This window comes from Balaenoptera borealis, assembly GCF_965194805.1.
Source record: "Balaenoptera borealis genome assembly, chromosome: 1".
NCBI classification, from domain to species: Eukaryota; Metazoa; Chordata; class Mammalia; order Artiodactyla; family Balaenopteridae; genus Balaenoptera; species Balaenoptera borealis.
Window position 1 is genome coordinate 148,708,990 of NC_138860.1, and position 22,501 is coordinate 148,731,490.

At 51.2% G+C, this 22,501-nt stretch overlaps 2 protein-coding genes across 18 annotated transcripts in view; one reads left to right on the forward strand and one right to left on the reverse strand.

Moving 5' to 3' along the window:
- SSBP3 (single stranded DNA binding protein 3) overlaps nt 1-1,952 on the forward strand; it is a 163,859-nt gene extending 161,907 nt beyond the window's left edge. For all 15 annotated transcript variants that reach the window (XM_082358382.1, XM_082358390.1, XM_082358389.1 and 12 more), the window contains one exon: nt 196-1,952. In XM_082358382.1, coding sequence (XP_082214508.1) covers nt 196-225 — 30 coding nt within the window. In that variant the 3' untranslated portion in view covers nt 226-1,952. The remainder of the gene's footprint in view (nt 1-195) is intronic.
- Nucleotides 1-22,501, reverse strand: part of MRPL37 (mitochondrial ribosomal protein L37) — a 38,581-nt gene that overhangs the window by 7,098 nt on the left and 8,982 nt on the right. Inside the window, exons 4-7 of one of the 3 annotated variants that reach the window (XR_014235156.1) lie at nt 18,328-18,513; nt 15,808-15,965; nt 12,473-12,676; nt 3,105-3,304 (exon numbers count right to left, since the gene is read on the reverse strand). Coding sequence is in view for 2 of the 3 variants with exons in the window: in XM_082358374.1 (XP_082214500.1) it covers nt 10,517-10,594; nt 12,473-12,676; nt 15,808-15,965; nt 18,328-18,513 (626 nt within the window). In the remaining variant the exon portion in view is untranslated. Of the gene's footprint in view, nt 1-2,147; nt 3,305-10,371; nt 10,595-12,472; nt 12,677-15,807; nt 15,966-18,327; nt 18,514-22,501 lie in introns of those variants that run through there. The other 2 variants (XM_082358375.1, XM_082358374.1) reach the window with 2 other exon arrangements.

Below are 22,501 nucleotides of genomic sequence, written 5' to 3' on the forward strand. Positions count from 1 at the left end.
CAGGGACACAGGCTGGTGCCGAGAGGTGGCTCCTAAGTCCCTACTGCTGGCCCCCTGCCCACCCAGTGCCATCATGGGTGTCTCAGCCCAGCCACCCCCACACAGGCCCAGTCCAGCTCTGTGCAGTCAGACCTCCATAGGGCTCTCCCACACCCTGGCCCTCATGACCCCCCTTCTCTGTTTCTCCCCTTCCAGTATTCTCCAAGCATGACGATGAGTGTGTGATCCCCCCTCCTCTTCTCTGAGACGCTGAGAGAGCCGGCATTGCAGGCGGGAAGATGCCAGAAATTATGCAAGAAGAAGTGAGGTGTCATTACCCAGGAGCTGGGGGAGGGGCATCTCCTGCTCCCCCTCAACCCTCCCCCTCCCCTCCCCCAACCTTTCTCAATTTTAGTTTCATGCAATAAAAAGGCCGAACTTTTTATTCCATAAAACATGAAGGACAAAACTCAAAAATATATTTCAAGTCAATGACCAGAAAAATCCCACCCCTTGCCCTTTCCCAAAAGGACCTTTTATGTACATGACACATTTTTGTTGTTTTTTGTTTGGGGTTTTACCGTTGTTGGGATTTTTTTAATTTGTTTTCAGGGGGGTTTTTTGGGGGAAAAATTTTTAAAAATGGAAGCTTCTAGCAAGCCCCCCCCCGACCCCAATCAACCTCTTTGCTTTCTTCTTTAAAAAAAAAAAAAAAAGGACAAAAAAAAAGCGAAAAACGAAAAACAAAAAAAAACCCAAGCCCTGTTGTCTGTCTGTACCCAAGCCCTTCCACCAGGAAAGCTAGTCTAGGTGTGAGATCTCACCTGTCTTTGTAGCCATCTAAAAATAATAATAATAATTATAATAAACTGGGCAGTTTACAATCGGTGGTTTCTTTCAAACGGCCTTTTTGGGAAAGAAAAAAGGAGTCACCCTTTTGCACTTGGGGTTTTTGGTTTGTGCTGACGGGCAAGGGAAGGGCAGGAACCTGTCTTGTTTCTGCTTGGTCTCCTGGCGAGGTGGCAACAGCAGCTGCACAGCTTCGACCCCAGACCCCCTCCCCCATTACGTGGCCGGAGGGGCCAGACCACCGACCGCTTTCAGGATCCCGCCCCAGCGGAGCCACGCTGCGACCCAGTGGCATGCACTGTGTTCCCAGGACTGCTTCCTCTCTCTTCTGGACCTCTCCCCGCCCAGCGTCCCGCCCTCCAGCCCCCTCCTCAGCCCCCACCCCAGTCTTCCCAGTGAGAATCCTGCCAGCGGGGTGGTGGCCTGGAGCGGAGTGGGGGAGGCCGCCCCGACAGGATGGCTATGACCTGGGACATGGAAACTGTGACCTCCGCGTTCTCATCCCTCGAATCGTCCTCCTTGTGTGTGCAGGCAGTGGAGGGCTGGAGTTTGGGTTTTCTTTTTTTTCCCTCTTGATTCTTCTTTTTCAAAAATGGGATATTGACCAGAATTGCTCTGTGTGCGCTTCGAACTGGACAGAGAGACTTTGGAATAGCTGTGGGGGGGCAGGGGGGGACGCCAGCAACCAAACAGATGTGCTGTTTCCGGTCCTGTTTTTATTTTCAAAAACCGACAAATGCGACAGTGGAGCCTGTCCCCTCCCAGGAGGGGTGACTTGTGGCCTCCCTCACCTCACCACCCCCCATCGAAACCTCTGTGTCTTGCCCTGAAGACACCAGAATTCTTTGTACATTTACATCCCTCCTCCTCCTCCTCCCCTGTAGCTGGTCTTTGTTTTCGTCCCTCCCTTTCTGATCCATGTATATCATATTATGTGAGATATCATCTGCCTGAAAAAAGACCTTGTGCGGATTATTGGGAACATTGTAGCTGTTTCTGTGTTTTTTCTTACCTTGTAGTCTGGTTCTGAATTAAGAGAGGAAAAAAAAGTAATTATGATACATTGTAGTTTGTGTACGATATATGTTGATAACGTTTTATTAAAGGGACATCTTTTTTCCGCAGCCCTTCCTGACATGTTTCGGGGGAACGTGGGTTGGAGTTCATTATACTGATTACAAAATGCCAGGCAACTGGTTGGGCAGAATTTTTGTTCCTGGTGCAGGGCAAGATTTTGGTTTGTGCTGTTTCAGGAGTCGGCCTTCTTTTCCTGGGTATATTAATCTTCTGTGGAGAGTTGGGGAAGATGGGTTGGGCATTGTCTCACTTCAAATATTCAGGGACATTCTAAAAGGCAGTTGCGGTTTCTCATCTCGCAAACGCATTTTGGTTTGCCAGAGTATATTTTTCTGGATAAGGTTCCCGGTGTGCTGTTTTCAGTGGAGAGTCAGCATCGGCTAGGCTGGCCCCATGGGCTGCAGCCACGCCCTGCTTTCTCCCTTCAGGTGGAATTTGCTTCACAGGTCCTAGGGTGCCGGGCCACAGGGGCATTGAGTTTTATTTTTTCACCTCCAAGGCAACAGGGGGCCCTTGAAAGATTTGAAGAGTGGCACACTTTGACTTGAATTTTTGAAAACGGTACTAGCCGCATCCTGGAAGATGGTTGGGTCGGGCTGGACAGATGCGGGGAGACCCGGTCCCAGCCGCCGTCTAGGCAAGAACTACTGCGAGCCCACCAAGTTAGCAGCTGTGGATGCTGATTTGAACAACATTTAGAAAGTAGAACTTTCTGCCTCCCTGGAGCTCTGGGGCCAGGCCCGCAGCAGGAGGGGAGGGAAACACACGATGTCTGAGCAAAGTGTGGCTTTAGCCCGCCTTTACAAGGTCTGAAGGGACCAGTTTCAGATCCTGCAGGATCTGTGTGGCCCTGAGCAAGTTAGTTCATAACCTCTGTCCTCAGTTTCCTCATGTATAAAATGGGGATAACGATTTACCTATCATGTGGTGGTTGTGAGGATAAGTTGACATTTGTAAAGTGTTTAGAACAGTGCCTTTTAAGCAGTAAGAGCAGCAGTGTTAGCTGTTGGTGGTATTACTCTTTTGGGGAGCATCTAAATGGGTGTGATGATTAGCTGGGAGGGCCTAGAAAATTCCATTTGTCCTTCCGTCCTCATCGGGGAATAAGGCTTCCTAGGCTCTTCCTCAGCACAGACGCCTTTGAACTACTGGGAAAACATCACTGTTGGACACGTGAGGAGACGCAGGCTGTTACTGACCTGCACTGACATTCCTGAAGAGGTGTTCGTTCACCAGCACTGAGCATCTGCCACGTGCCAGCCCAGCGCTGAGCAAAGAAGGTGGAGATGACGGGCAAGCATCCACTCCACACCCTCGCTGCCCCTGTGCTCCCCAGAGCAGGCCTCAGGCGCAGGTGGGAGCAGTGGCCTGGAGAAGGGAGCCCAGGTCACAGGGGTCCCTGCAGAGAGGAAGGAAAGGGCCCCCAGCCTGTAACGAGAGCCTGCTGTGGGCCTCACTGCCCACCTCTGCTGGGGGCGGGGTTCGAACACCGGGCACCCTAACACACCCCTCAGCCTGTGATTCCCCCCAGCACCCCCAGAGTTGCCTTTGCCACACTCATGGCCCTGATGAGGGCTGGTTTGGGGTCGGCCTTCTCAGCAAGAGGTCTTTGAGAGGACAGGCTCCTGTTACCCCCAGTGTTTTCACCACCCTGTCCTGTCCAGGCCTGACTGAGCAGGGCCGGGCCAGATCCAGGTTCTGCAGCCAGGATGAGGGTCTCGGAGTGAGAGGCAGAAGGTGGGTGTCATTCCTATGCTTTCACAGAGGAGGGCTTTAGCCCATCACTGAAACTTGGGCAGGAGTGGACAAGCCAGGCCAAAGGCCCCAGCTCAGCAGCTGCTTTCCTACTACTCATCACTACCCACAAGGGCCTAATTACAGTGACCAGCCAGCCTGGGGGTCGAAGTGAGGGCCCTGTCCTTCCTGGCTGGGCACCCCTCCCTGGATCCAGAAAAGGAGAGCCTTGAGGCAAACTAGCTGATGCCGGCGGGGCCTGCCTGGGGCAGGGGACAGGTGTGTGTGTGTGTGGAGGGGGCTTGGAAGGGGTGGGTCAGCAACTACCAAGGCACAGAGCCAGAGCAGGACTCCAGTTTGGGCTCAGCTGGGGCCATTCAGCCTGATGCCCTGGGTGACCCTGGGGAATCTCTGACTCCCAGCCTCTGCTGTCCCTTGAGGATTCCACAGACTCCAGGGGCCTGAGCCCAGAGTACATCCCAGGCTTCTGGGAGAGCTCTGCCCTGAACTGAGTGGAGCTGGAGCTCCCCTGGGCTCACTGGGTGGGAGCGCTGGAAACAGAAGACCAGACCAAGCGAGGGGGTGCTGAAAGAGGGTCCATCCTGCCCTGCGCCGGCACTCTCCTCTCCATTCCCAGGTGTCTATGGAGCCCCCGTCTTTGGCATCTGTTACCTGGACATTCAGCTACCACCTTGGTTTCCTGCGTCCATCTCAGCCCTTCCAATACCACAAAGATCTAACTTACTCACTTCTGAGCATCCTTAAACTCTTCCATCCATCCGTTCACATATTTATGGGGCACCTGTTAACATGCCAGGGACTGTCCTAACACTAGGGATACAGAGGGGAACAAACGGCTGTGGGAGGCTGCGACGCCCGTCACTAAGGTGAGGGGGGCTGCGGGAAGAGCAGGTTGAGGTGACGCTCCACGAGATGCTTGTTCAACATCCAGGTAAAGAAGTCAAGCAGGCAGGTCTCGGCTAGAGACATACTTACTTAGGGAGTTGTTGGCCTTCAGATGCTCTTGAAAGCCATGAGACTGAGATCATCTGGAGAGTGAATGGAGAAGGGCCCAGGGACTGGGCCCTGGGAAACAGGAAGAACCAGCAAAGGAGGCAGTGAGGAGGCGAGTGAGGTGCCCAGACATCAAGGGAAGAAAGCTGCAGAGAGGAGAGTGCCGCACACGGCCTGGGATCCAGGGCACGCTCCTCGCCTCATTCAGGCCCTGCGGGCCTCTCCTGCTCGTTCTCAACCCTCAGCACTGCATGCTCCGGTGATGCAGAACTCCTCAGGGATCGCTGCCCACTGGGGCCTTTGTTCCTGCTCTTCCCTCTCGGCACGCCTGTCCTACTTGCCCTTTAGAATCCAGCTCACGTGGGCCGCCTTTCAGGAAGCCTTGTAGGCTGAGGTGAAGGCTTTCTTTGAGCCCCCACGACCCCTATGCTGTAAATGGTTCAACGTCTGCCTCCCCCATCAGACTGGGAGTTCCTCGAAGCCTGGGACCATGCCTGAGTGTTTGTCCCCAGAGTGAGTGACCCAGCACAAGGCCTGGCGCCCAGCAGGTGTTCAGGGAGTGTTCACGGAGTGAGTGGATGCTTGCTGAGTACAGTCACTCCTGCACTCCTCCCCACTGCATGCTGTCACCTGGGGGTAGGTGCTCAGGTGTGGGGAAAGAGGTGGCCTTTATGGCTTCAGCAGATCCAAAGGAGACTGACTACTCTGTCACTGCCCACCCGCCAGCTGGGAACTCCTGGAGGACCATGTCTCATTCTGTATCTCTGGCTCCCAGCACAAGGCCTGGCACACACTAGGGACTTATAAAAGGAGCTGAATTGCTGGATCCCCTAGAGGTCTGTAGTGGGGAACCTCAGGGCTCAGTCCCCAATTCTAGCCTATTCTTGGATTCCATCAGCCCAGTTGAGGATGAGGAGATGATAGATGTGTTTTGTGGGGTGGGTGACAGAAATCTGGGCGGGGCTACACTGCTCCTGACAGGCTAGACTCTTGCCCTGGGCAACAAGCCCGCACCCTGGATACAGGCTTTGGGTATGAGGAGACATAGCCAGGTCGTCTGGCATGGGATAGACTGAGGATCTCAGGTGGCAATAGCCAAAGCAGTGTCCAGAACAGGGGAGAGGCTGGCCTCACTCCACCCTGCCATCCTCAGCCCAGCTGAAGCATTGGGTCCCTGCTCTGTGATACAGCCTGGAGCAGGTGGCCGAGGTAAGCTGTGGATTGAGAAATGGCTTAGAGGCTCAGTGGGAGGCAGACACTGGGCTATTTGGCTTTGAGGCCTATTATTCCCAGCTTCAAATCTCCCCTGGCTCAGAAAGCAGATGGGGGTGTGAGGCCCCAGCAGTCAGAGCTGGGACCCCGGAACTGAAGCTAAAGGAAGACATTCCTCCTGAGGTGCGAGAACGCTTAGCAGCCACACTGAAAAAGGCTGCTTCGAGAGGTAATAAGTTCCGCATCGCTGGAAGTGTGTGAGCCAGTGGGGAGGGGAAGAATAGGGGGCTACCTGTGTTGGACAAGGGGGCGTTGGTTCCCGGGGTCTCAGGTGGAGGGCAGAGGGAAAGATAAACCCCTTCTCAGGAGCAGAACCGGGGTCAGAACCAGCTCACTCTGACTTCTAAGTCCCTCCCAGCTTTTCAGCTGTTCCATGACCTCTACGAGAGATCTCCATAGACTCTGCTGATGTGACTCGTATTCCTTCTGCCGAAGACCACACCAGGCCCGGTTCTGCGAGCTCTGCAGAGAAAGGCGGCCTGGCGGTTGCAGGCTGGGTGCGGGGTGGGGTTCTGGTGGCGGAGCCAGTGCTCCAGCAGGGCCTCCCCGCCTCCTCGCTACTCCACAAACACACCAACCCCACGTCCATCTCAGAGCTGTCGCGTTTTCCCCAGCGCCTTCCCAGCCTGCCCCACACTTCGTTCAGTCTCTACTCAAACACTACCTTCTCACAGAGGCCTCACCCTGTGAGGTAAGGGCCGACACACCCCGTCCCCAGCTGCTGGTGGCTCGGTGTCCCTTCCTGGGTGCTGCCCTGGGCCCCAGGGGACTGCCTCACCCAAGGTTTCACCTCCTCCCAGACGGTGGCCAGTGGCCAATGGCTGACGTGGGACCTCAAGGCCCCACACTTGGCCTCGATTCGGGATGGCTCTGAAGAGCCACCCGGCACAGAGCTCTCTAGAGGACCCGCGGGGGTCTCAGCTCCCCCTGCCCAGTCACGCCCTCCTCCCTTGCTCATGGGTCTCTGGGGAGTGCGCCCCAGTAAGCCTGCTGCCACAACTCTCCGTCTCAGAGTCTGTGCCAGGGAACACTTGCCTTCGGATCCTCTGACATACCTTTCTTTCTGCACCATCTCCCCACGTTGAAATGTAAACTCCATGACAGTAGGGACCTTGTTTTGCTCAATGCTCTCTACCTGGGGCCTTGCCTCATGCCTAACACATACTAGATGCTCACACACACCCGTGGAACGAACCAAGTGGCTGAGAGCTTATCATCCTGAGCTGAGGAGGGGACACTGGGATTCTCTGCAGGTTCCCAGACATCTCTGGGGAGAGGGTTCCTATAACAGGGTGGTCTTCCAGCAGCCAAGCAGGTAGGCCCCATGAGTCACAGTGATTTGTGTATTCATGTTAAAGGGAAGACGGTATGAGACACCCAGGGTACATACACACTTTAAGGGACTTTGTCCCGCCACAAAAGAGGAAGCAGGGAGATGCTGTCTAAAGCCTGAGGTGACCCTGGCCTGCTCCTACACCAGTCTCGGGCCTGCTGCTGAAGGACAGAGCCCAGCAAGTCACAGAGCCTCTGGCGAGCACCTGCCCTACGTCCAGCCTGAGTCAGCCTTGGGAGAGGACAGAGACGGCCTAAAGGGCCCCCCGAAGTAATCCCACCTTTTCACGGAGCTTCTGAAAACCTCTAGACCCATCTACTTGAAACCTCCTGGTCAAATGCAGCCTGTTAATCCCAAAGTAGGGAAAACCTGAAAGGGAGGTGCTTTATTCCCACTCTGCAGATGAGGAAACTCAGGATCTGAGTGGAAGGTGGAATAAAGGAGACTCTTGGAAATGGCGTTCCCCAGTCCACTGATGCCTGCCAGAAATGAACTGAGCTTTCTAATGGATCAACATGACACTTAAATACATGACCAAATGAGAGTACGTTCACATGTGCTCACAATGCCATTGTCAAAATTTTGGTTCCAAATGCCTGTTGCTTAAAAGTCCAAGTCCATACGGGGCGACTTTCATACTAACAGTGGGACATCCCCGTCCACCCTCCTCACACAGTCCTCCTCCTGCCTCCTTCTCCCAGACTCGCTCTGACCAGGTGAGTAGTCTGTTCTCAAGTCTAAGGCCAAATAGGGCCTGAAAATCATCCTGTATTTCCTCCCTCCCTGCGTTTAACGAGGAAGTTAAGAGGGTGGGGAGGATGAGGTAGGTGGGCGTTTGGGATGTGGGGAGGTAGGCACAGCTCTATGGAGGAAGCAGCTGTCATCACATATGAACTTCCCAGTTCTTCACTCTACACCACGTGGGGTCTGAGCCTCAGTCTCCTCACCTGCATGGGGAGGACAGAAACGCCAGTCCTGCCTGCCTCACTTTGCAGACCGGCTGCAAGGGGCTTGAAGGGAGAGAGCAGTGGGTGCCAGGCTCCAGAGCTTAGCTGCAAGGTCCAAGCGGACAGACCAAGGCCAACCACTAGGGCTGTCCTCACTCCAGGGGCTGGGATGAGCACCCAGGCCTGCCCTGTAACACTGGCACCTTCCAGGGCAGTCCTCAAGCTGCAAGGTCACCTGCTGATGGCCCACTTACTTGCAGCCTCTGACCCACACGCTCAAGACCCAGGCTGGCTTCGCCCTCTCACTCCCCACTCTCCCACCAGTAGCAAGGGGGCTTCCGCCCCCTCAGCCTGGCTTCAAGCCACCACCATCACTCATCCAAGAATGACCACAATGGCCTCCAGCTCTACTCGGTACAGTCACCCTGCCAACTCGCCCTCCACACGCCCACAGAGTGTTCTTTAAAAAAATCCCTTTGACTCAGCAATTCTGCTTAGGAATTTATCCAGTGGCTGCGCTGGCAGAAGTACTCTAAGATATGTGAACAAGGATGCTCGCTGCAGCATTATTTGTAATAGCTAACAACTAGAAATAACTCCAATGTCCATCGACAGGTATTAATGCAGCTGCTCAAAAAAACAACATAGCTCATATGTGCTGATGGGGCAAGATCCTGCGATCCCAAGGTATTAGGTGAAAAAAGGAAGGTGCAGAATGGTCTATAAATAGGATGACACTAAGCAATGTAAATATATGCATCCTTATTATACATATACATTTTAATGGCGCTACATGAGAAACTCTAAGTTGTGGTTACCCTTAGGGAAAAGGACCAGGGTTGCCTTGGGTGGGGGGACAACTTTTATCTGGGGAAGCCTGATGTGCCAGCACTCAAGGCCCTTGAGAGCTGGCCCCTCCAGCCTCACCCCCGACCTCCCTGCGCTCCCCATTTCCAACCACTCCCCAGTGCTCCAGGATCTCCTTCGCCTCCCTGCTTTTGCACACCCGCCGCCTTCCCCAGTAACCCCTTCACACACACCACCACCAGCCCAATCTGTCCTTTTCCTGGTAAACCCTGCCCCACCCAGCCTAAAAGGTACCTTGTAAAGTGGAAGGAGCACAACCTGGGAGTCAGGGACACGGCGCTGGAAACAGCACTGTTATGGATGGAGGTGACATGGGCTCCCGGACCCCTCTTCAGAGTGATCCTCCCACAGCAGAAAGTGTCCTGGCTGCTGCTCTCAGTAAAGTCCCTCGGGAATTGCACTCAGCCCAACAAAGCCACCTCACCCGAGGTCTCTCCCACATTGGGAGCAGTGTTATCCAGTGACTGGTGACAAGTCACTGGTGTTTGTAGAAAGGCTCAGCACCTCGGCTCCATGAGGACAACTCTGTTCCAGGGGGCCCACGGAGCCGGGAACCAGCCAAGGCCTCAGGTGCAAACTCACTGAGCTCAGTCCCTCCTCCACCCGGTGCTGCTATCATCACTCCCCACAGGTGCTGATCCTCAAGGCTCTCCCCAAGCTTTCACCTGCAAATCTCCATCTCAGGGTTTCCTACGGGAGCCGACCTACAACACCAGCTGCATGACCTTCAGCAATTCCTTACACTATCTGCACCTCCTCATCTACAGGGCCCAGAATGCTGCCCGGCACACAGTAGGAATTCAACACTTTTCTTGAATATGGAAACATCTACCTTGCAAGGGTTTTGTGAGGACTGAACAAGATGCTGTGTATAAGCTGCCTGGCCCAGAGCAGGACTTGATGCGATCTGAACAGAGGCCAGCTGAACCAGGGATGTACTCAGTCCATTAACCAAGGTACTAGTGAGAAATTTACAATGAATATTCTATTCAGATCTTCTGCAGTCATTGTGGAATGTGTCCACAATTTAAGTAATGCCATAGAACCTAGCGACCATCACAGAACACCTAATATGAAGCAAACAGTGTAGGTCATATTAGCCTCAAGTTTCAGATGAAGAAACTGCAACTCAGAGAGATGAAGATTCTTATTTAAAGTCACAAGATGGGTCACGGACAAAGCTGGGGTAGGTCAGGCTCCAGGGCCAGCACTTGTGCAGAGGCAGGCTCATGGCAAGGGCGAGCACGCAACTGTGGGTGCCCCTCCTGACGGCACCCCCACAACAAGCACAGGCTCCAGTGCACCGGAAGGGCTCTTTATTGTCAGCGAGACCACCAGCCAAAGGAGCACTGGGCTCCGAGCAGGCCCCAGGCACCACCCAGGCCCCAGGATCCTCAGGGGGAGAGGGGCACAGGGAGCTCCAGGCCTCAGAACGGTCCTTGGCTCACACAGCACCGTGCAAATACAGAGCTAAAAACTTCCTGAATGTCTCTGGCTGGAAACCAGTCGGCCCAACAGGTTCCTGGAAAGAACACAGCCCATTAGGATCCTGCTACTAGGTTTAATGGCAGCAATTAAAACAAAGGTCGGTTTCATGCAAATCCTAAGTGCCTGGATAATAACTGTTTCTTTCTCTCACGACCAAGGAGGAGCGCTGGGGAGCTGGTGCCAAGAGATGCCGGGGGCGCTGGGCTAGCGAGGAGGATATGAAGCATCCCAGCACCTTTCAGCCAAATCGTCTGTTGACACTGCCCTGATCCCTAATCCTGCTCACCTCAACCACCACAAACAAATGTTCTGTTGCCCCTTTTAATTCCCAGGGACAATAATCCCTCACTCCTTCCACACACATTTATCAGGCACCTTCTCTGTATCAGAGCTGTGCCCAGTGCTGGAAACCCAATAATGACTTGAATCTGGCTCCCACCCTCAAGGAGCTTCCAGCCAGGTTTGCAGTAGTGATAATACAAGGTGATGGGCCTCATAATAGAAGTAGGAAAAAGACGCTAAGAAAACAGGGGAGAAAATAACTAACTCATTGACTTCCATACATGGAAGAGAGCATGTATGAATGAGTCTTAAAGGGCAAGTACAACAGAATGGGCCAGAAAGAGAAAAGAAAGGAGACTTCAGAGAGGCCAGTATATGCACCGGTCCGGAGGCACGAATGAAGGTGGGAAGAGCTAGGGCGAGGCTGGAGCCCAGGGTCCGTGCTGGTGGAGGTGGGGTGGGTGCGGGAAGAGACAGGTAAGGAGGAGTCACGTGAGCACACCAGCACAGGCCTGGCACTGAGTCACTACTTTGGAAGGAAGAGGCTGAAAGAAGAGGACCTGAAGACGTGACGGGGAGAGGGAGAGCACAACTAAGCACAGAGGGACGCGGAGGAGGCTGGCGTGGCCGCAAGGGGAGGGACAGTGAATGGTGTCTGGAGCCAAAGAGAAGGGACCAGACCAGTAGGCATTTCAAGGGTAAACGATACTGACAGACGCTGGAGAACTCATCATTCCACTAACATACAGATAATGTTCAAAGGCTCAACAACGACATTTAAACAAATCTACTCAGGCCCTGTGTGGGATACGGCTAGTCAGCCACAGATCCAGCAGTACCCCACCCTGTTCTCTCTCATCCCCCAATCCTGTTTTGTCTCTTCAGAGTGCTTATCACTGCCTGATATTATATTATGATTCTATTTAGATACTGCCACTGCCCACTACACAGAACACAGGCCTGGTCTCTGTCAGCTGAGCACTGGAGGTGTGGCAGTGAGTGACAATGCCATGGAGGAATGAAATGAACGCATCATTCATGGACTCAGCCTTTGAGGAGCTCAGTGCTCGTTTTAACAGAGGAGAAGAACACATAAACAGATAACTATAGGACAGCAGCATGACTGCGCTGTGATGGGGGGACCCAGGGGCTATGGGAACCCACCCAAGGTACTTAAGCAAGGCTGCGAATGGGATGGTGGGTCTTTATGCTAAACCTGGAATGACAAATAGAGGACAACCAGATGACAGAGAAATGGGGAAGGTTGGGTGGGGGAGAGGGAGGAGGGAGCAAGAAGGAAGCAGCCTCCTCTGTAAAAGGAACAGCACCTACTGGGATCCTGAGCTACTCAGGCAGCGGCGCGTACTGGAGAGCTACAAGGAGCTGGGCGTGGTGGGTGCTGAGGAGCGCGGGAGGTGAGGTGAAGAGCAGGCTGGGGCCCAGGGTGGAAGGCGCTGGTTTAGGTAATGGGCAGGGCTGAAGTAGCCCTCCAGGCAGAGGTCCTGAGCGTGAAGACCCTAAAGCCGAGGCCCCACTCACAAGCATCCCGTCAACCCCAAGCCAGGCTCACTCTGGGGAGGGTGAGTCCTGGCCCTGGGCCCATCACCAGGCCAGAGGCGGCTGGACTTACCACAACTGCCTTCCTTCTGACCACCGGGAGACACCAAAAATGCGCATAGAGGAGCTGATCCGAGTCTAGCCAGACTAGATTCTTGACACCCTCATCAGAGGCCAGATCTGTGGTGTTCAGCTGTAGCACCAGGAACTGGAAGACACGTCCATCAGTGCCCACACTTTGCACGACTACTGGCTGCTCCAAAACCTTAGTGTCGTTCTGAGAGGAAAAGAGGACAAGTAAATCAAATCAGAAATGGTGGGCTGAAAGGAGCAGCACAAACCAGGCAATTTCTAGTTCTGGCCTTTGAAATAAACCCCCACCCCTCTTTAGTGGTTCCCCCCGCAGGACACTGAAAACAGAATGCGGAGTTGAGGGCACTGTCCAGGGCCAGGCCTTCTCGCCCGCACCCAGCCTGGCTCTGCCTGGCCTCAGATGCCTCGTGGCCCCGGGGTACCTGCTCTTCAACTTGAGCACATTAAAGTACTAATTCCTGCCACTGAGAGGTGATTGCCAGGCAAGCTGCACAGTACAGGAGGATGAGCTGGGAGGTTAATGACGGCGAACCCCTCAAACTCATGGCCGTAACCTGACGGTGACAACAGTGATGTCTATCAAATGTTAACCTGGAGGGTCAATTCATATAATATATATAATCTCATTCGGTTCTCACTCCATTTGACAGTTGAGGAAACAGACTGGGTGAGGCAGTGACTCATCTGAAGTCACAACGATGTGTGGCATCAGAACCTACAATGGCTAGTGCTAGACCAGTCACACTTTCCATCTGCCTTACTTTACTCCTCAGGGCTGGGCATCTGGAATGCCCTAAGCCTACCGGCAGGCATCTCACCTGAGCTTCAGCCTCTCGGTGCAACTCTGAGTATGTGTCGGATTCCTGAGTGTCCACTCCAGCTGTGTTGGTCCCAGGATTCCACCAGTCAACACATTTGCTGATTACCTCTTTCAATGAGTGCCACTTGGTAACAGTAATACTACTAGCAACCATTTACTGAAGGCCTCTCATGTGCCAGGCATCACACCAGTTTTACATAAAGTCACCTCTAATCTCATAAATCCAGTGGTATATACCCACTTAACAGATGAGGAAACTGAGGTTCAGAGAGGTGGTATAATTTGCTCAAGGTTACCCAGGATCAGACCCCAGGCTATTAAATCACTTGGAATCTTATTGTTCTGGTCTACACCTAGTGTCCCATTGTATCTGATAGTAGCTCCTCTGCCATTCTCAAAAGTATCCCAGTCTGGATGACAAATCGTATGTTCACCCTACTGAGCCCGCAGGAATCCAGTTTGGTGACTGCTATCCACTGGACAAAGATCCAATAGGCAGGCCCCATGAAGCAAAGCATCCTTGATTCAAAGATGCTGCCTACATTCACCGCTCCAGGGCTGAATCTGACATTAGGAATAGCTAATGTCAGACCTCAGTGTAGGCCACACTGGGACCGTTGGCCTTAGAAATACCTGTTTTTAGCTGCATGAGAAATAAAAAAGAAAAGTACCTCTAAGTGTTAGCTGAGAATTCTGTATTGACTCTTATCTCCCTCTACAGATCAATAAAACTGCAGGTAGTACATAAATTTCTCAGCAATTTTACCTTTTACACAGAGGCTCTTCCCATAATTGCTCAACTTCACATCCCCAGGAATAATTTGTACCTGGAGGGGGTGGGGGAGGCCTCCTCTCCTACCCAACTGGGTGGCAATTAGTGACAGCATTGCTACCCATGCTCTGCTGGCACAGAAGCTACAATGAGCCTGCAGGCCTGGGACCTGGCATGTGACTATCTCTGCCTCCCTATCCTCCCCCAGAGTCAGGAGGCAGCATGTCCTTTGAAGCTGGAGAGATCAGGGCTCCAATGCTTGCTTCCCTACTCATTAGCTGTGGGATCTTGGGCAAGTTACCAAACCTTCCAGAGCCTTCAGAAAGTATGTCAGAGAATGGGAATTAAGATAACCTCCCAAGGACTGGAAAGACACAAGAAGGTCACATAAAGATGTGACAGCTGCTAATCTCTTAGCTGTGTGACCTTGGGGAAGTTATTGAGCCTCCCTGAGCCTCAGTTTCTTCATCTGTAAAATGAAGCTAATAGTATCTGCCTTGGGGGGTTGCTACAAGGATTAAATAATGCAATGGTTCTCAAATTTTAGTGGAGTGGTTTTCAAACTTGAGCTTGTACCAGCATCACCTGGAGGGCTTGTTAAAACAGACTGCCAGGCCCCACCCCCAGAGCTTCTGATGCAGGATGTCTGGGGTGGGTCTGAGAAGTTGCATTTCCAACAAGTCCCCAGATGATGTTCACGCTGCTAATCCACGACCATATTTTGAGAACCACTGCTATAAAGAGCCCTAATTAAATGTTTGGCATGTAGCAGATGCTCAATACAGGCAAGGTCCATACTGCTGTCTCATTAGGCTAACCACACAGTACCAACCCCACCGAGACCAAGTAAGATGGGAAACAGAGCATTCTGAAGTTCATCACTCCTCCAGGAAGGCCTTAGGCTCTAACCAAGACCTGGGAGCCCAACAGCAGCCCTCAAAATCATCCCTCCCCTCCCGCCCCACAACACACACAAAAAGCCAGGGATCTGGTGTCCCAGGCCTGCTTGGGGACTCCCATATTGCCATCCCCTTCCTGGAGGCCTTCGCTTCCCCGCCAGGCTTTCCTCCAATCTTGGGACAGCACTGTGTTGACAACCACTCAGCCTGCATTCTGTAACATCTAGGTCCCTGAGACCTCGTCTTAGAATCAAAGGGCTACCATCCAAGTGGTATCTTGGGTCCTCAGAACCTGTCCTGAGTGGGCAGGCAGGCCTGGGCCATCTCCTGCTTCACTTCCTCCTGCCTGCCTGATGGAGCCTTGTGCTCTGGGCTCCAACAGTACAGAACAGAGGCAGTGTGCTGCAGCACAGACAACTGAAGCCTTAGGAGTTGGGTCTACCTAGTCCCAATCCTTTCTCCACCACTTACTGCTGCGTAATGATGGACAAGCCTCCCTGGGATTCAGAGGCATAATCTGAAAAATGGGGATCATAATGAAACCTTGTGGGTTATTGTGATAAAAAAAAAAATGAGGCATCTTATGTTAGAGACAAGCACATCGTAGGCCCCCAGCAGATGGCAGCTCATCTCTGTAGGGTGAGTGGAAGTGCCTCTCCCTAAAACTCCTCAGTCAAGCAAAAAAATAAATCCCTCCATGCCCCCTTTCCTTTGAGTAGCGTAAGGCAGGAAACCAACACAACGTAAGGCAGGAAACCAACACAACGTAAGGCAGGAAACCAACTCAACGTAAGGCAGCTTGGTGGTCTTCCCCACATACGTACCCCATAGAGGAGCCGAGCCTGAGCCAGGGCATTGCCAAAGGCAAACAGGATCATCTTGGCCCGCAGCTGATCTGGTTGAAAGCGGTGTGGTCGTAAATTGGCTGACTCCAGCAAATACAGGGTGTGGGGATAGGGGTAAGGATAACCCTCTCGGAATCCTGCAAGACATGTCATCATGTGGAGGGGTAGAAAAGATTAATCAGCCTGCCCCAAAGCCTCAGGAAAGTCACCCGACCTCAGCTTAGTGCCAGGCACGACAGAGACTCAGTAGAGGTAGATATTATCACTATAGCTCAGGGGCTGGCAAACGTCAAGCTGCCAGCCTAATCTGGCCTGTTTTTGAAAATAAAATTTTTACTGGAGCACACCGACACCCACTCATTTACATATGTCTATTACGTAGCTGTGACAGGGACCATACGTGTCTTGCAAAACCTAAAATACCATTTGGTTCTTTACAGAAAATGTTTGCCAAACTGTTCCAGGTGATTCTTGCAGGCTAGCTCTAATTCCACCCCTTTCTCGCTCATTCAAGCACACAGTTGATAGTGATATTAGAAGGATAACCTGAAATCTATGATAATTATTTTTTTAAAAAGCAAATCACTTGCAAAATTCAATACTTGATTATTAGTAACAAATGACTTGCCTCATACCTCACAACACTATGCTGAGCATCAAAGTTCAGCACTTGTTCATCTCAGCCACAACCCTGCCAGGTCACCACTGCTTCCCCTACATGGCCATGAGCAAACCCTCGGAGGCTGGGGGCTTCTAGAGCGAGTGACCTGGATTAGCGAAAGTGGGTGAAACAGAGGCAGAAAGAGGCTGGCAAAGTGTGGGCTCTGAAAATCCCAGAGGAGGGCACTACTTAAGAAAAAGAGACATGACTTTCCTGTCTGCCTCAGTTCCTCTGCACATGTGAGTACCCAACACTCAGCACTCACTCTCTGCCAAGCTCTAACACAGGAACCAGGAACAGAGCCCACGTGGTGCCTGCCGCTGCCTTTGAGGGGCTCACCAAGTCTAGAGGGGAGACAGACAGGAAGACTGATCATATCCACACAGAAGGACATGTCAAGACACGAGGGAAGCCAGGGGGCTGTGTGAGGACAGACGAAAGGCCCCTGACCAGACTGCGAGGTTGCAGAGCATTTCTGGGAAGAAGTGAGTCCTAAGATGAATTGTGACAGATGAGTAGTCATTAAACGAAGACAAAAAGAGGTGAATGGTCAAAAGTGCAGGCAGAGGGAAAAGGGAGTGCCAAAGCATGGTGGTGAGAAAAGGCACAGTTGGAATACAGGGGGCTTGTGGGGGAGGAGACAAAGATGAAGCTGGAGAGAGGGGCAGAGGGCAGATGTGAAGGCCTTCATGTGATAAGCTAAGGAGTCCAAACTTTATCCAACAGGCAATGGGGAGGTGGGCACAGAGAGCAATGGGATTAAATCTGTGTTCTATAAAGACTACTCTGGGGCTTCCCTGGTGGCACAGTGGTTGAGAATCCACCTGCCAACGCAGGAGAGTCATGGGTTCGATCCCTGGTCTGGGAAGATCCCACATGCCATGGAGCAACTAAGCCCGTGAGCCACAACTACTGAGCCTGCGCTCTAGAGCCTGCAAGCCACACTACTGAGCCCGTGTGCCACAACTACTGAGCCCGTGTGCCACAACTACTGAAGCCCACGCGCCCTAGTGCCCGTGCTCTGCAACAAGAGAAGCCACCGCGACGAAGAGTAAACCCCCGCTCTCCACAACTAGAGAAAGCCCGCGTGCAGCAACGAATACTCAATGCAGCCAAAAATAAAATAAATAAATTTATAAAACAAACAAACAAAAGACTACTCTGGAACTGTGAACTAGAGGGACCAGAGAGAAAAACAGCCTGGGTCAGACTAACCGGTTGAGAGGTTGCAGTAATAGGCTGGATGAGAGACAGTAGGGACTGACCGAAGTGTAGCTGTGGAAATGGAGAGAGGTTAAGGAGAAAGGTGCTACCTTAATGACTGAGTGGATGGCAGGAACTGCAGGCCTGCGCAGCCTGACTCGCTAGTTTCTGTCTTGGCTCACTGGGGAGGTGGTGGTGCTTTGTTTGACGGAGGTGGGATGAAGCGCCCCATTCAAGGCCTGTGGGGCTTCCTCCATCCTAGCAGGAGGTTGGCAGAGTTTACAGGGTACACAGAGAGGGGGTGCCTTTCAAGGGAACTATGAATAAAGGAAACATTTGATGCCTGGTCAAAGGCCCCTCAAGCTACCCATTACAACTGATGTAACAGAATTACTTCTCAGGGGTCAAAAGTAAAGTCAGCCTTTGAGCCAATCCAAACCTCCCTGAGTCTCAGTTTCCTTGCCTATAAAATAGGGTTTACTGGTACCTATCTCACAGGGCTGCTACATGGCTCTTAGGAGAAAATGCACATGAGGTGCCTAGCAGATACTAAGTACTCAGTGTTTCCTTTCTCTTTGGAGAAAGCTTGTCCCTCATCTGCACACTGCCTAAAAGTCAAAGGCTTTGATACTTACCTGTGTCATCATTCACATCATAAACATTGCACTCCTGAAGACCCAGAGTGGGAGATATGGGATAGAAGGTCTCAAGAACATGATTCTTAGTAGCTTCTACTTCCTCTCGGGAGGCTATGGGGGGCAGAGGATCCTTGGCATTCAGTTGGGCTCCACTGGAACCATGGACCTGAATAAGAGTAGACCCTAAAGGGGGAGAAAGACGATTAGTCTAACCTAGTCTAAAGCCTTAGCTAGACAAAGTCTAAAGCTTTCATCCTGCCATGCTCCTCAAGTCTTTTACAGCTTTACTATCTGATCTGCCTCATCACAGAAAACAGAACTTTGGAAATTCATCCTTGCGCTTATCATGTAAGCAGGTGAGCCTCCTTCACTTGATGTCTGGGTGCCATCCTCTGCCTCTGCCTCTGCTGGGCCTTGGAGTAGACAAGGAAACATCAGATCCAAAGGACTGAGTAGCCTGGCTGAAGTCACAGAACAAGCATGTAACAGGACTGCAGTTGAAATGAAGGTCACATCATTCCTAATCTAGTGATCTTCATTCTAAAGTCATTCTAAAGAATAGAAGGGGACACGAGAACAAGATGGTGGAGGAGAAGGACCTGAGCTCACCTCCTCTCACAAAAACACCAAAACAACTAACTGCTGAACAACCATCGACAAAAAAGGACTGGAACCTACCAAAAAAGATATTCTACTTCTAAAGACAAAGAAGAAGCCACAACAAGATGGTTGGAGGGGTGCATTCGAAATACAATTAAATCCCACATCCACTGAGTGGGCGACTCACAGACTGGAAAATAATTACATCACAGAGGTTCTCCCACAGGAGTAAGAGTTCTGAGCCCCGCAAAAGGCTCCTCAGTCTGGGGGTCTGGCATCAGGAGGAGGAATCCCCAGAGCATTTGGCTTTGAAGGCCAGTGGGGCTTGATTGCAGGAACTCGACAGGATTGGGAGAAAAAGAAATGCCACTCTTGGAAGGCGGACACAGGGTCTCGTGTGCACCAGGACCCAGGGGAAAAAGCACTGACCTCATAGGAGCCTGGGCAAGACCTACCTGCTGATCTTGGAGGGTCTCCTGGGGAAGTGGGGGGCGGGGGCAGCTGTGGCTCACAGCGGGGTCAAGGACACTGGTGGTGGAGGTACTGGAGAGTACTCATTGGCGTGAGCTGTCCTGGAGGCCACCATTTTGATGCCAAGACCTGACCCCACCCAACAGCCCACAGGCTCCAGGGCTGGGATGCCTCCAGTCAAACAACCAACAGGGCGGGAACAAAGGCCCGCCCATCAGCACACAGGCTGCTTAAAGTCTTCCTCAGCCCACAGCCGCCTCTAAACACACCCCTTGACACGGCCCTGCCCGCCAGAGGGACAAGACCCAGTGCCACCCACCAGTGGGCGAGCACCAGTCCCTCCCACGAGGAAGCCTGCACAAGCCTACATGTAAGAATGGATACTACAAAACTCTTAGAGGAAAACATAGGTAGAACACTCTGACATAAATTGCAGCAATATCCTTTTTGATCCACCTCCTAGAGTAATGAAAATAAAAACAAAACAAATTGGAAACTAATCAAACTTAAAAGCTTTTGCACAGTAAAGGAAACTATAAACAAAACAAAAAGACAACACACAGAATAGGAAAAAGTTTGCAAACGATGCGACTGGCAAGGGATTAATCTCCAAAATATATAAACAGCTCATGCAGCTCAGTATCAAAAAAAACCCAATCAAAAAATGGGAAGAAGATCTAAATAGACATTTTTCCAAAGAAGATATACAGATGGCCAAAAAGCACATGAAAAGATACTCAACATCACTAATTATTAGAGAAATGCAAATCAAAACTATTAAGAGGTATCACCTCACACCAGTCAGAATGGCCATCATCAAAATCTACAAACAGGGACTTCCCTGGTGGCACAGTGGTTGAGAGTCTGCCCACCAATGCAGGGGACACGGGTTTGAACCCTGGTCTGGGAGGATCCCACATGCCACAGAGCAACTGAACCCGTGCGCCACAGCTGCTGAGCCTGCGCTCTGCAGCCTGCGAGCCACAGCTACTGAGCCCGTATGCCACAACTGCTGAGGCCCGCACTCCTGGAGGCCGTGCTCAGCAACAGGAGAGGCCACTGCAATGAGAGGCCAGCGCATCGCAGTGAAGAGTAGCCCCAGCTCGCCACAACTAGAGGGAGCCCGCGCACATCAGCGAGGGCCCAATGCAGCCAAAAATAAATAATAAATACAATAAATAAATTTAAAAAACAGTCTACAAACAATAAATGCTGGAGAGGGTGTGGAGAAAAGGGAACCCTCCTACACTGTTTATGGGAATGTAAATTGGTACAGCCACTATGGAGAACAGTATGGAGGTTCCTTAAAAAACTAAAAATAGAGCTACTACCATATGATCCAGCAATCCCACTCCTGGGCATATATCCAGAGAAAATCATACTTCGAAAAGATACACGCACCCCAGTGTTCACTGCAGCACTATTTACGATAGCCAAGACATGGAAGCAACCTAAATATCCATAAACAGAGAAATAGATAAAAAAGATACATATATACAATGGAATAATGGTACATATATACAATGGAATATTACTCAGCCATAAAAAAGAATGAAATAATGCCATTTGCAGCAACATGAATGGGCCCAGAGATTATCACACTAAGTGAAGTAAGTCAGACAGAGAAAGACAAGTATCATATGATATCACTTATATGTGGAATCTAAAAAAATGACACAAATGAACTTATTTACAAAACAGAAACAGACTCACAGACTTAGAAACAAACTAATGGTTACCAAAGGGGGAAAGGTCGGGGGTAGGGATAAATTAGGTGGTTGGAATTAACGTATACACACTACTATATATAAAACAGATAATCAGGGGCTTCCCTGGTGGTGCAGTGGTTGAAAATCTGCCTGCCAATGCAGGGAACACGGGTTCGAGCCCTGGTCCGGGAAGATCCCACATGCTGCGGAGCAACTAAGCCCACGTGCCACAACTACTGAGCCTGCGCTTCTGGAGCCTGTGCTCCGCAACAAGAGAGGCCGCGACAGTGAGAGGCCCGTGCACTGTGATGAAGAGTGGACCCCGCTCGCCGCAACTAGAGAAAGCCCTCACACAGAAACGAAGACCTAACACAGCCAAAAACAAACAAATAAATAAATAAATAAGACCTCACCTCAATCATCACCTCCTCTAGGAAGCCTCCCCCAATTCTTTCCATAAAAAAAAAACAAAAAACAGATAATCAACAAGGACCTACTGCAATAATGTATATGGGAAAAGAATCTGAATAGATATATGTATATGTGTAACTAAATCACTCTGATATACACCTGAAACTAACACAACATTGTAAGTCAACTATACTGCAATATAAAATTAAAAATAAAAAAAAAAAAAGGATTAGTTAAGAATAGTTTTTATCCTAAAAGAAAAAAGAAAAAAAAACATTTGTTAAGGTGTTAATCCCGGGTTTCTTGAGAGAGGGACTGACCAATGCGCTCTTCTTCCCGTGTTCTCTTTCCAATGAGCCTTGAGGCCTGGGGATCTGTGTGGGCTCAGAGGCTGTGGGTTCAGATCTTCCCAGGCACCTGAGTTAAGCTGGGGACGCAGAAATGAGTGAGAGTAACTCTCTGCTTTCACGGAGCTGGCTAGGGAGTACAACAAAAGTATGAACCACACTCGGAGATAGCAGAGGTGGGGAAAACTGACCTCTTCTGGGATGCCTGAGAAGCTTCCTGAAGGAAGCAATGCCTTTAAACTTGCTTCTGAAAGATGGATAAGAGGAGAGCTTCTCAACATTGGCGCTCTTCACATTTTGGACGAGGTAATTCTTTGGTGAGGGAGGCTGTCCTATGCACTGTAGATATTTGGCAGCATCCCTGGCCTCTACTCACTAGATGCCAATAGAACTTCCACTACCAGCCCCGGCTCTGGTTCAAGTTATGACAAACAAAAATGTCTCCAGACAATACCAAATCCCCCCTAGAGGGTAAAACCGCCCTTGGTTGAAAAGTGCTGTGTCAGAGTTTGCCAGGCAAAGAAAAGGGAGGAAACTGTTCTAGTGAAGGAGGAGTAACATATTCCACAGCACAAAGCATGCTACTCCATGGCAGAGCTTAGGGAAATAAGTCCAGATAACTGGAGTATGATA